This window comes from Conger conger, chromosome 2 (genome assembly GCF_963514075.1).
Source record: "Conger conger chromosome 2, fConCon1.1, whole genome shotgun sequence".
Taxonomy (NCBI): Eukaryota; Metazoa; Chordata; class Actinopteri; order Anguilliformes; family Congridae; genus Conger; species Conger conger.
The window spans coordinates 10,402,787-10,417,763 of record NC_083761.1 but is presented as its reverse complement, the minus strand read 5'-3'; the positions used below and the strand labels follow the sequence as shown (position 1 = coordinate 10,417,763).

The following is a 14,977-nucleotide window of genomic DNA, read 5'->3' as shown; positions in this document are numbered from 1 at the left end:
GATTTTAAGCTGTATACATTTAAGATTTCTTGTTTTTATGATACCAGCACCACATTTCAACAGAAAAAAAAAACAATTTTCAGCAGAGTGGGTTTTTAAATGCATATACAGTGTTATCCCTCTGTGATTGTGTAGGACTTGCAGCCAAGAAGAACAAAAAGATATCTAATTCATGCTTCTTTTCTTCTTTTTCCTATCTTTTTCTGATGTGTGTGTGTGTGTGTGTGTGTTTTGTTTGTTTGCATGTGTGTGTGTGTGTCAAGTGTAAATGTATCAACAGCAAACTAGCTTTTTGTGTATGGAATGATAAATACAATGCACCATGCGTACAAATCAAACTCACAAGTAGAACCAAACATGAACATGCATTTATGTATTTCACGGTTGCTGTTTTCTGCAGAGATCTGGACACATTCACACAGTAAACCCAGGCTGCAGCTGATGAAAGATCAATTCAAGCACACAAGGAACACAGCTCCCTGGGCAGCCCATGTATCTCTGCTTCAGACACTCTCGTGTTTGTTGCCACAATCAATAAAAGTCAGGACTCATCCTTTTGTGCTGCTTCCACAAGAGCTTCAGCACTCCTAGGCAATCCATGTCAACATGAGGCACAAGCAGCCCTGCTCGAGACATTCCCCCGCTTCACATTAGCCATTCAATCTCTAATTCATCCCAGCGAAGGAATCCACTCAATCAGATTGTGCCATTATAGTGATTTGTAAATTGATAGTGATTCACGGTGTACCCTAAGTATTATGCATTTCTGTCACATTTTGGATATGTGATTAAGATTATTGATAGGGCATAGGAGTGTTTGCATTCTTCTACAGGCCAGTGGTCATACTGACATTGACAAGATGCCTCTCAAACAACAGTTGACTGATCTCTGGAGCAATAGTCCCTGCTATCAGGCAATAACATTTTTGTTGTTGTTTTTCTTGATGTTGCCGTTATTATTGTTGATGTTGTCATTGCTGTTTATGTTGCTGTCATTGTTGCTTTTGTTGTTGCTGATCTTGCTGCTGCATGCAATGGTGCTCTTGTTGCTGTTGTTGTTGACGTTGTCGTTGATGTTGCTGATGTTGTTGCTGTTCATGTTGCTGATGTTGCCTTTGGTGTTTCTTTTGTTGTGACTATTGCTGTTGTTTTTGTTGCTGTTGTATACATTTTCATGGGATTCAGGTTGGCCGGCAAGCAGTTTTTCAATGTTTTATGAAACACATGTTTGAGTTTACTTCCATGTGATTCATCAAGATCATAAGCATTTAAATTGTTTGAATCATGTGTATTGCTATTCTAAAATAACTGCATCCTTACACAGATGAGTGCGTCATTCAAAGAGGAAACCACTGTAGCTGATCATTCAGTAGCCTGCCTTTCACATTTCACACAGTATCCATAAATAACAAACCTACATGGAGATTATACAAACAGAATCCAGTTTATTCAGTTTCATTAATTAATTTCACAATAGACGCAGGCAGCCCCCCATCCAGAAACATCATTAATAAATCAATTATTGCCTAGCCAAGCTTTCCCTTGTTTACACTGGAAGACAAATCATGTGTACAGTATTCTCATTTGCCTATTTACCTTATAACTGATTGTCAGTGTACTCTTCTTTGTACAGTAAAGAATAACTCATCATTCTAAAAGTATTTAAAACTGTTAATATGTGTTCCTAGACTATTGCAGATCATAACATGTTGTTTACTTTTTCCCATATGGCACCATCTTAATTACAGAAGTTTTCTCATTTTCACTTCAAAGCTATTTTTAATACTGTAATATTGTATATAGCAGGCTCTGATACAACAGGAGACACTGGCTGCAGGCCTTAGCAAATCAAATTTGATTATATTACAAGCAAATTTAATTGAAAACATTATTTCATCTTGAATTATGGTTTCATTACTCAATCTATCAATCTAAAGATTGTAGTTATAGTTTTCACTTTGTGTACCTGTGTACCAGTCATAAAAAGTAAACCTGTAGTTTACTGAAAAACATGTTGTTCTTGTATTAAGACATCAGCTTTGACAGCACACTTTGGCAGAAAGCTAGCTTGTTTCTTCTCTCCTAGTGGCTCTCAGTCGACTCCACTAGTGTGATGTCCGGGTGTTACCATCAGAGCATTCTGCAAGTGGCACAAGCTAGTGATCAATGCTACAGATTGCTGCAATAGCTCAAGATCTTATTTTGCACAACGTCTTGCATATGGATGCAGATATTGTCCCACAGGATTCTCTCCAAACTCATCGCGCCGTGTGTGGTCTGATGAACGATGGGTTTGTCCATGACAGAACTATCACATTTTCATTTCCATCCTTCAGTACCCCTGTGAGGGCATTCGTGGAGCAGAGGAGCTGCCAGTCAGAGGGCGCCCATGGGGAGCGCAGCAAACGTGCTTTAGAGCAGAGCCTAGCATGGAGGGGCACGTTTCAAACGGGGGGCCTTTTTCAATCTCACAGACGCACATGTTACTCCGAATACATACAGAGACGGTTAATCTTTTAATCTGTTACTAGACTGTTGGGTGATTGATTTCTAGAACATTTTTAGAGCGGTGTCATAACGGCGTGGTGAAGTGCGGCTTGCCTGCTTTCGGCATTCCAGGCAAGCCCGCTTGTGGCTTGAGCTTATTACTCTCTTAGCGGGGGGAACAGATATACGGCACTTCACACACAGATTGTGTTGAACATTCTTATCTAGTGCGCTAGCTAACACTGAGCAGATAAAGGAGAAGGAGTCAGCTGGCAAACAGGGAGATCGCGGGAAAAAGCACGTAATACATATTTTAAGAGTCGCGGCTCCAGCTGAGTTTAAGTTGCAGCTCCCTGACGTGAGTAGAAAGTTCCTCCCCTGTCCTGGGAGCTCATTAAAGTAACACCTGTGCAGGCAGGATTCTGGCAATCACTATACGCTGAGTGCTGTAGGTACGAGACACCCCCCACAGACCCTCACATTTGGACCTCAGTGCTGATTTGTTTGACATGCAGAACACTTAGCATATCCTGCGGACATCTGCTGCTGGGAGCCTGGCCCAGGTATGGATTGGAGGCAATGCCTTTTCAGCATGGAGATAGATGGCGACGGAGGGTGTTGCTGAAAAATGAGAAAGAAACCACGCTTAACCACGACAAAGCATCAGGACTTGGAAACAAGTAAGAGAATGACGGGGAAAGCTCATTTGAAAGCCATAACTGCAGCAAAATTATAGGTAGAAGCTGACACTCCTCCGACTTTGAAGGCTGGAATTGTGGTGAAAATAACCTGAAAAACAAGCCTAAGATGGTATGCTGGATGTTTTCTGAAAAGAAATCACACCTAATCTTACTGAGAGCCTATAATAATATCGTTCCTTGTTACCATATTAGTGTTGTTATATATGCTGAACCCCACCAGGGAAACCCTGGATCTGCCCCTGAATAATAATAATGCTAAAAAGAAGAAGAAGAAGAAGAAGCAGAAGAAGATGAAGATAGGGAATACGCAGCCTATCCACGTAGAGGTTTGACGCATTGTGTGTTCAGAGATGCTCTTCTGCATACCACTGTTGTAATGTGTGGTTATTTGCATTACTGTCTCCTTCCTGTGAGCTTTGACCAATATGGCCCTTCTCCTCTGACCTCTCTCATCAACAAGGCGTTTCTGTCTGCAGAACTGCTGCTCACTGGATGTTTTTTTGTTTTTTTCTCACCATCCTCTGCAAACTCTAGAGACTGTTGTGTGTGAAAATCCCAGTAGATCAGCAGTTTCTGAGATACTCAAACCACCCTGTCTGGCATCAACAATCATTCCATGGTCAAAGTCACTTTGATCACATTTCTTCTCCATTCTGACATTTGGTCTGAAAAACAGCTGAACCTTTTGACCATGTCTATATGCTTTTATACATTTAGTTGCTGCCACATGATTGGCTGATTTAACATTTGCATTAACAAGCTGGTGTGCAGCTTGTTAATGCAAAATGGTCCTGGAGTGTATATTCTGTCTCTTCCTGTGATCACTTCTGTCATTCCGAGGGTGAAACTCCCATAAAGTCTCCTACCAGTGTCACAATATTTTCTTTCTGTTTACAGGGGCTTAAGCCACCAACGACTGATCTGTACGTGAAGTACTGATGATGTCATTCAGGGTGGTTTACACAAAACCGTAACTCTTCACAAAAGAGGACTCGGCTTCACCCCCCTCTCTCTCTCACTCTGTAAATATGAATCCCTTGGCCCCTGTGAGATGGGCAGGATGGAGAGGAGCGATTAAGTATCTGTTTGCTCGTAGCTTAACTGCTGATGCACGGGCAGTAGCGAGCTTGGCATTTCTGTTGCAGTGGAGCTGGCAACACAAAAACAGGAGAAGCAGGTGGATCATGCTGAGTGTCCTGGAAAGGTTCTGAAACTTGTGAGTCTCCCTGAGATGACCTGTGGTGGTTGTGTTCAGCGGCAACATTTAATGCCTGAAAGCACCCCCAGATGGTGCTCAAACATATACCAATAACTAAACACATTCCTATCTTAAAATCCATGTTATATTTAACTTTTATTTATGTACTTATGTATTTATTTGTTTATTTATTTACTTCTTTCTTTCTGTGTATACTAATACATTTATTTATTTACTTATTTATTTATTGCTAAATTATTCATTTATTCATCAGGCTTTATACTGCAGGTTAAATCACCCATCAAGTGTTCCTCACCACTTACATGGCATGCAGTATTTAGCAGTGCACTGCCTGTCAGTCACACATGATCACCATAGCGATCACACTCACATCAGAAACATTTAAACAGTCACACATGATCACCATAGCTATCACAGTCACATCAGAAACATTTAAACACAGTCAGTCACACATGATCACGATAGCAATCACACTCACATCAGAAACATTTAAACTGTCACACATGATCACGATAGCTATCACACTCACATCAGAAACATTTAAACACAGTCAGTTACACATGATCACGATAGCGATCACGCTCACATCAGAAACATTTAAACACAGTCAGTCACACATGATCACGATAGTCATCACAATCACATCAGAAACATTTAAACACAGTCACACATGATCACGATAGCTATCACACTCACATCAGAAACATTTAAACACAGTCAGTCACACATGATCACGATAGTCATCACAATCACATCAGAAACATTTAAACACAGTCAGTCACACATGATCACGATAGCCATCACACTCACATCAGAAACATTTAAACACAGTCAGTCACACATGATCACGATAGTCATCACACTCACATCAGAAACATTTAAACACAGTCAGTCACACATGATCACGATAGTCATCACAATCACATCGGAAACATTTAAACACAGTCAGTCACACATGATCACGATAGTCATCACAATCACATCGGAAACATTTAAACACTGTCAGTCACACATGATCACGATAGTCATCACAATCACATCGGAAACATTTAAACACAGTCAGTCACACATGATCACGATAGTCATCACACTCACATCAGAAACATTTAAACACAGTCAGACACATGATCACGATAGTCATCACACTCACATCAGAAACATTTAAATACAGTCAGCCACACATGATCATGATAGCTATCACACTCACATCAGCAACATTTAAACACAGTCACACATGATCACAATAGCCATGTGTATTCAGAATCCATATATAGCTTTTCATGAACTGACATGCATGTGCATTGTTACATTTATCTAAATGGCCAGGATATTATCTGATTTTATTTTAGATGTGACATGAACTACATTTGTTTCATCATTCATGTACTGTAGATGCAGATTGTTAACTGAGATAGTAACTTATAATAGTCCTTCTTTTATGTAACCTTTATATTCATGAGAAATGAAATCAAATAATGACATGGGTTTTGGGTTTAATTAATTTCTGCATTGTTTTGTACAGCTTACTTGATAAATCCTCAGTTCATGGCCAGGCGTTTTTTAATCTCACATGGCAACCATATTCATCTCAAGCAAGGGGAAACAATCTCACTTGCTGTGAATTGTTGTTTCAATAAATCTGTTCCCGTTCAATGAAATGGGGCGATACTTAGCACATGGTGATTACTCCTAAAATCCATTCCCACCCAGTATACCTGCAGTGACAAACATCTTTGCATCTTGATTACGCCTCTTTTTCTTCTCTCTTTCGCCCAAGGAGGCAAGATCAGGTCTTACACAAACACAAGACAGATGCATTATCCTGCTTGTCCCGGGAGAGAGCCAAATCTATATCAGATTGTCACAGTTAACAGATAATCATTACTCGTGTCATCTAAGCTCTGTAATTAAAAGGCAGAACTTCATTTTCTTGGAGGTCAGCCTTTGTCATTGAACTAAACTTAGCGCAGAGCAGAATTGCTTCCTCTGTAAGTCAGATAGGCCCTCAAAATATTCTACACAGTTTTCTTTTAATCTAAAAAATGTTTGCTGGGATCTAGTATGCTCTTGAAATTGCTTCACAGCATTTTTGTTATACCTCTCATATCATACAGCAAGGAGGAGAATGACAGGCATTTTTGCCGTTCTAAGAGTTTCCCTCAAAATCTGACTGATCTGACAACAGCATCCAGCCAGGGAAAATGACTGGCACTCTGTGCCTTAACAGATTTTTCATTCTGATTATTTCCTTTGGAGTACTGACACGATTTACATGGTATTCAGAATTGAATTTAAAAATGAAATGCAGCAACGTTTAAAAAATAAAATAAAATAGATGGTTCATCTACTGCCTGCCACAGACAGTTTACTATAGTGTGGGCATTTTGCCAACAGTGTACACTGAAAATATAAGAATGTATATTGTTTCATAAAAACAATATACCTATATATCAATTAATTTTCATCAATACATAATTTATTTCACCTACCTGCAATATGGAGAAAGGGGAAACCTTTTCCTGTACCTCAAGATTCACTATGAATTTGACCCTTGTATCGTTTTAGTGAGCATATTTCAATTTACATATCAAAGGGTTTTCAGAATCGAAATCTACATGTTTAAATTGTACATTTGCCCATGTAGACTGCTCAGGTAAAATAAATTTCAACCAGATTAGCATATTCACAACATGGTGTAATCACCATCCACAACATGGCCGTCAGTGCATACCATACAACACATTGTAAATGCTAATGCTCTTAGCAAAGTGCTGTTGTATTATTCAAATCTTTGCAAGTACAGGAAAAATGGCAGTAATTACATGAATGCACATTTGTAGTCGCTTACTGTGTAGAGAAGGAGCCGGCCTGCTGTAACGGTAGATGTGAAGCTTGTCGTATTATTAACCCTCTTTCAACATTTCATGTTTGTGCAGTTCACAGATGGGGATCTCTGCTTTCAAACATATTCCCCATATGGAGAACTGCCCCCGGACAATACGAGAAAGCACATTTTAATGCACTGTACATGTCAAAGGAGTACCACATGGGCCAATATCTAACACGCAAAGGCTGCATGAGTAGCAGATAAGGAAATATGAATCATCTAAAACTATATATTGCAAATGTAATAAGACGTGTCTCAGGCAACTGCAGTAGCAGTAGTTTCACTTCTTTTTTTGGGGATTGGGAGGTTACAGTATGTAATTGTCGGAATGAGAAAAACAACAACAACCACCCAAATTAGCTTAGGTAGATTAATTAATGTCTTTGAGTTCTTTTTCACCTTGATCATAGCGTTCATTTTTACTGATTGACCACCGGGCATCTCCGTAGCCACCGCGGTTAAATGAACAAATGCTGATTAAGTATTCGCTTAACGGCACACAATATTAATGAGTGATAGTTTTCACATCTATTTACGTGCTGACCCTGGGTACGTCAGGCCCAGCCTCTCAGGCACAGCACCAGGCTTGGAGCCTGAAGCAGAGCCCAGGGGGAACACTTTGTGAAGACAGGAATCATCTATTAACCAAAACCTGTGATCTAACTGTAGACCCCATTTGCAAGATCAATAATGAAAGGCATCTAGGATTAAAGGAGCATTTAAAAGGCAAAGCGCTGAAGGAGAGAAACGGGGTTGAGTCAGAAGTACTAAGTAGTCTTCCGTTGGAAATTCTGTCATTAGGAGTTTCGTCACACGTACATCCCACGTGTACCGTTTTTTTCCGTTTAATTTTGCGCTACAAGGTCATTACATAGCAAAGGGATGCCTTCCCAAACACATAAATATGAACTCGCCCATTGGAAAAGGAAGAGGGGAAAGGGAAATTGAATTTGAAAGATGTGTTAAGGTGGAATATTCATGTTTTATGTGGTTTGCTGATGAACGTTTTTGGCTGTTTTGATACTTTGGTGTCATGGTTTTGGGTTATGTTCATGTTTATGGTTATTTTTATGGTTGGGCGACCTGTTTTGAGGTTTTTTATGACACAGAGAGACAACTTTGTGAGTTTATATGATCCAGCTGCTTTGCTGCACATATGACTGCTCACTTCATATAACAGGCAAATACCGTTTTAAATGATCAATTCTGTTCCAGATCATTCATTTCTTTTTGTTTTGTATTTGTTTTGCTCTTTCCTGTCCTTTTTATGTCTGAACCATTTTCAAGCCTTGGTCTTAATTTGCTACAGAAAAATCTTGGCCGTAAATATTTTCAAAATTTCATATGCTGTCTCCTCATACTCACTGAAATATGAAAAATCTAAACCTAAAAACAGACTTCTCAATAATCAAAGTGAGTTGTTCATAACGGTAAGAGTTAAAACAGGCAGATACATTTGTTTTTGTTGCATTAGAGTAACCTACTTTAGCTGGTGCAACTGAAGACCATTATGTGAAGTAAGTACAAGAATGACAGAAGCTGCTATACTGCACTGCCTATTACAGCAAGTGAGACTTTTTTCCAATTATTCTACTGTTTCAAAGCCTTCCAAGCTGCCTGCTCTGTATGTAAGAGGCTTTTATACATCATTATGAGCTGGATGCTATGTGGCTCAACAAATCGATAAGCATTTTGATACCATTCCTACACATCATTAAAAGTTCTTGTTTATTTGCCCGCAAGCAAGTAGCCAGCTAACACTGTAACATTAAAGCTATGGAGCTTTGTCCTTAAGCAAAAAGAGGACTCATTTTTTAAAGTGCCTCTGTAGTCACACTCTTCCATTTTACTTGGCATAATACTACACTGATAATGGTTGGCTGCATGTTGTTTAATGGATTTTGATTTATTTTAAGTGTGGATAATATTTTTTCTCCACTTGAGACTTGTTGTACAGGATTCCTTTAACATCTTAAAGGAACGGATGAACAGTGACAATATTCTGATGAGGTCTTGAGTGTAAGCGTGATTTCATCCAAACCCGACGATAGGGGTCTTCAGGCCACCGCTATTAAGATAGAGGGCTTTAAGTAGAGCCGAATCTCCATTTCCTATCCCACATTTAACCTCTTTTTCAATTGGAAATGCGCTATCACGTTTGAAGGCCTTTTTGGTTACCCTCGAGCAGTCTCTCTCCGCCACTTCAGGAGAGCGGAGACGGGCACTCTCGAGCCTGCCCTACCTGCCCCGCCTGCCCCCTCCGTGCAGTCAGTCTACGGGAGGAGTGCATTTATCACCAGCAGGTGGCCAATCAGCGAGAGCAATCTGATGCATGGTAAGATAGAGAAAGTCCCGCCGACGGAATCCCCGCTGCCCTGGGCAACACACAATCTAACTCCACCGCCCCCCGTAGGGCTGGCACCGCAGCTACCGCCGGCCCAATCAGGCTCTGAGGGCTGGCGGGGAGCGCGGAGCCCTTAAAGCTCTCATTTTAAACGTCTGAGCCGCATGGAGTCCCCCATCAAAACGTCCCCCTCTTCAGTCTTACTGCGAAATGCTGACCGGGAAAATGTCCGACAAAAACATTAACCATTCTTTTTTTATAAATGGCACTAAAATGGCCCGGAAGCCTGATTCAGCACATTTGCAGCGGAAGAAAGGTCATTCGCATTAATAAGTTACAATACCGTTTTTACATCTGCCTGTATACTGTCATCCGTATGCATGCAGGACACGTTTGTCATTTGTCATTTGCTAGCATTCAACATTTCCTTCAGGAATGTCTGCCGTATTTTGATGGCACAATGGGCAAATGCATTTGATTACCACAATGCTGGTGTCTTTGAACAGAGAAAATCAAAATGGGGCCAGTTATGCTCAGGTTGCTAAGTCCATCGTTGAATCCTCTTAACATCTCCACTGGGAGATGCTAAAAGTGTAACAAGGGCACAATCACTGAGAATTTAGATATTATTAATATATGGAAGCAAAATAATCAAACAATTTGATTAATTTCACTTGGTTTTCAAGTTGGTTTTCTTCCAGTTTCATAGAATATATGTTGGGTTAAAATGGACCAGAAATGTCATCACAAGGTCAGATGGCCAGGATCAACTCTATGTACAAATCTATTTTCAAATAATTGAAAATACTTTCCACACTACAGAGTTCAAATCCATTTCTGTGTGGAGTTTGCATGCTCTGAGGGTTTCCTCGGGCTACTCCGGCTTCCACCCCCATCCGCAGACGTGCAGGCTGGGTTATCTGCAGAGCCGAAAGTGTCTCTGGGGTATGAGTGTGTGAGTGAGAGGTGAGTGGGCTGTGTGATGGATCGGTGACCTGTCCAGGGTGCATTCCTGCCTTCACCCAGTGACTGCTGGGCAGGTTAACTGTGGTACAGGAGGGGATACCATTTACAGCACTCAGTTCTTGTGAAATAAAAGGGAGCACTTAACCATCCTATTATGTTAAGAGTTTCTGACCGATTTAATGTTTAGTGTCAGTTTATATAAAAAAAGAACATTTTTGACACTTTGTGTGTCACCTTCTTATTGTCTTCCAAATGACTTGCCTTTTATCCATAAATATGAAAAATCTGTGAGAAAAATTGTTTATTTTGAGACATTTTATACAGTTACCGAGGCTCAAAACAAGCCCATACAACACATGCAACATTGGTACAGGACTTCTGAAAAGAAACGATTACGTTTATTGCATGTTTACTATTTAATCCCACCAATGGACAGTATCAAGATGAAAAAAATAGTCAACTCGTCAAACAGTCAATAGTCAAGAGATGCCAAACACTGAATGGGGTCAAATTGAACCCAAACATAATCGGAGGGTTAAATGTGGAATACAGTGGTTCAGAACGCCATGTGAACACATGGTCATGAAAAGACCACGCTCAAGGCCGTTGCGGGGTTTGTACTGAAGCAGATGGATCGTACAACACAATGTACCCGGAACTTCCAGACAGTCAGCTTTCAATTACTGGGTGCTGGCGGCATGACTTCCTGTTGAGCGAATGTTTGAAATCATCAAACCGCGGGGAGTCATGGGAAAGAAGACATTTTTAGGACTATTGAATTCAGAAGTATCTCTGCAATTCTAAAATAGATAAATACTTTCTAACAACCAATGAACAGACAACACTGCATAACAGCACCATTAAAATGCTTCATAAAACTGAATAAACTGTAATTAGTCATCCAATATAAAATAAAATAGAAAACAGGAAGGCATATCTGAAAATATGTGCCATAAAGTATGTATGCATACTGTAGTCAGGACAGGTATCTTGTATTGTACAAATCAGTCAAAGTTTCGATGAGCCCTTCAGCTAGAAGTTATGAGGGTAAGACTTTGCAAAGCATTCAATGTACATCTTTACATTGGATTTTAGTCAGAATCACAATGGGCCCTTCTGGTAGAAAGATAAACTATTCACACCAGTGGCATTACCAGACTGTCACCCTGGGGTGGGCATTGTCTGTTAAAAGTTCGGAAAAAATCCTGCTCAATTTTATACACATTATAAAAAAGAAACATTGTGTAGCAGCTTAATGCAAGCTTGCAAACATCTCCACGCTGTTTCCTTGGCATAAGTGCTTTGAGGATCTTCAATGCCCTAACCCAATGAAATCTCATTAAGTGTGGGCTCGACTTGCACTAATAAACTTGATCATTGAATTTCTTGATAGTGTCCTTTAATCTCTTGGAAGAGAATTAATAGAAACATCCTTGTCAATACCCGTTTTTAGTACTTATTTGGATACTTAACTAACATAGCTCATTTATTACACATTTAGACAAAATGAGTTGAAAACAAAGCATGAGGCAATTATGCTTCAAGAACCATCAAGCATTTATTTCTAACAAATGTTTTTAATAGTTCTACATGCATAAAACCTATTACTGTTTTGTAATTATCAAAAATATTATGAAAGCACCTTGCAGTTAAAACTCAATCAACTCGCAAAGCTTTTAACAGTGCTGTACGCCTGGGATTGGATACAAGAAACGCATGGTATACATAGAGTTTGAATTGTCATATCGTTCCCAGTTTAAGGATGACAGGCCTTTCTGTACCGACAGATCACTCTGCAGTCTGTCTTGGCAGTCCCCACCAGAGCAATGACACCAGACTTCTTTGAACTGAATCCGATTCTCCATCGAGCCCACTGCGGAACAATCTCTGGAGAAACACTATACATTTCATCGCAGTGCTCCCACAGGCATTAAACATTTGTATGCAGTAGATACAGACCCTGACATCCTTATTTGGGTTTTGAATATTCACATATTATGCGTAAATTGCACCTGGCAGCGGTGACTTCTATTGTCAGAGGAAAGTGTTTTAATCTATGGTGAACATTTGGCACATGAATAATAACAACAGTAAAAGTGTGGAGAGCGGTTTCTGCTTCTGGTTAAGTGTTTGCCAGCAATGTAAAATATTGCCAACTGAACAACTAGTAAATCTTTGGTTTCCAGGTTCTTTTAAGCTGAAAGTATTGAAGTGTTTGCCATTAATAACAAATATTTGGCCAGTACGTCGATGATTTTAGTCCCACAGCACAATCCTGCATAGGTGGCCTACATAAATGTGACAATTAATGTAACAGAATATATATTTTTTCTAAACACCTCCATTATGACAACTTTTACTTTTTTACTGTAAAAACACTTACACAGGGCAGAATAGACTTCATTGGGTTCTGGCTATGGTCTTTGTGGTCAGGGAAGCCACATGAATCCAATCTGATGGCACAGTAGCTCACAGGTTATTTTTATCTCAGATCAGAGAAGCTGAGCTTATGCGGGTGGGTCGCTCAAAGAGCATGGCAGGGGCTGTTTGACTGAAGCTGAATGTGATCAGAGTACCAAAACAGTGATTAAACAGCCCTGTGACACCGTCATTAAATAATCAGGGGTTCAAACGAGCAAGCAGCCATTACTGAAATATAGCCTAGCCTCACACCTCAAACTCACATCGAACGCTTAGAGCAGCTCCTTCCCAGCCATAATTTACTTTGTCAGCCTTTATTTATTTATGTATTTATTTATTTATTGTTTTAGTTAGCCAGGTGACTATATTTCAGTGGTTAAGCATCTGTCATCTTCACTGTGAATCACGCTATCATCGATGCTGAAAATGACCAGTACAGTATTATACACTGTAGCCTGACTGTGTGAGACACAGCCGGTCCTGGTGACTGCTCACTGCAGCTTAATTAGACTGAGCAGAAAACAAAAAAAACGAAAGAAATCCCAGGCAAGACTTTGCCATGACCATTTCTGCAGCCAATTTGCTAAATCTGCCCCGTATGTATTTTTTTTACAATGCAAGTGGCAATGGCAAACAGATAATCATGCATGCATTATTACAGGGTGGGCGGCATCTCAAATAACAGCTTTAATTGAATTCACAGGCATTAGATAAAGGTAAATAATAATGGAGCCCTCGGCATCTGGAGGCCCAGAGCTGGAGGAGTGCATTAGCGCACTGGCCTGCTGACCGAATCCCTTCCTCCCTGGTGACGCTACGACCAGTTACCCTCTGCTCTGCAGCTGCGAGGCTCCCGGTCACAGGCTGAACCATCGTCTCATCTCGTGTTCTTTAAAGAACTGATATAAGCCTGCTCTGGAGGATTTCAAGTCCTGAATAAACACAGAAACTCCCAATTCAGACCAGAGGTAGAAGTTGACCTCATTCTGCAGGACCCACACGATACAGAGAAGCACTTTAACAGCACTGTAATGCAGCACAGAAGAGGGCTATGCAACATCAACACCCTTTTTCTTCTCAAACCGTGATGCTGCACTGCTGAATTAGTTTTGCCCTTGGGAACACTTTTGATTACAGTAATAACTAGAGTGGCAGCTAAAATAGTGTGGGCCTTAACCTTAACTCACCATCCTTAACAACAGCAGCCATAAAATCTAATCATGCTTCCTTCTCCCAAAAGCAATTACTCTACCAGGTTGCATTCAAATCCAATGAAAAACTTTTATAAGTTTTAGAACTTTTTCGAGTTTCAAGTCTTATTCCTTTGTTCCTGTTCCCAGAATGTCTCTCTCTCTCTCAGTTTCCCTCACACACACACACACACACACATACACACACACACACACACACACACACACACACACACACACACACAATTAATGGACTCAGTGTAGAATATATGCAAGTAAGCTGCCAGTAATATTTTTCACCACAAACGTGCAGCTTTAACAAGCTGCTTTAACAGATCCTGGCTTCAGACACATGTGCTTAGCATAAGCTGTGTGCATCCTCACTTGGCGTACAGGAAGTGTGGTAATGATAGATTTGTGATATGGGCTGAAGTCTGAAAAATCATGACATCCGTGCAGGTAAACCCAAAGCTTGTCTACTGTGTATGATATCTGTATACATGAATAACAAACAGTAGTCTACATTTCAAGTTGTGAAAATGCTTCTGTTCTATTTTCTTGATTCGATTAAATCATCCAACTTTTAGAATGACCTATGACCACTGGCAGCTAATGCATTTTTGATAAAGTTTCTTTGTTAAAGTCAAAACAATTTTTCAGCTGAACTGAGAAAAATCAATGTAATTATTATTAAGACGTCACACAATTGGGTGGTTGACCATCCCCCCCACCTCAGGAACACTGCTGTGTCTCAGTGGATCT

General features: G+C 40.2%; 1 protein-coding gene across 1 annotated transcript; it reads right to left on the bottom strand.

Moving 5' to 3' along the window:
• Window positions 1–910: 910 nt before the first annotated feature.
• LOC133114861 (mitochondrial substrate carrier family protein Y-like) lies at window positions 911–13,898 on the bottom strand. Its single transcript, XM_061224543.1, has 2 exons — window positions 13,816–13,898; window positions 911–1,157 (listed from the first exon to the last, which is right to left on the bottom strand). Exons 1-2 carry the CDS (start codon window positions 13,896–13,898, stop codon window positions 911–913), a joined length of 330 nt encoding a protein of 109 aa, XP_061080527.1.
• Window positions 13,899–14,977: the final 1,079 nt, after the last annotated feature.

Bases quoted from the DNA above. Each gene is read 5' to 3' on its own strand.
- LOC133114861 (XM_061224543.1), bottom strand. From the start codon at position 13,898: ATGGTTCAGCCTGTGACCGGGAGCCTCGCAGCTGCAGAGCAGAGGGTA. The intron at 1,158-13,815 runs GTCAGCAGGCCA...TGTATACAACAG, and splicing joins ACCAGGGAGGAAGGGATTCG to CAACAAAAACAACAGCAATA.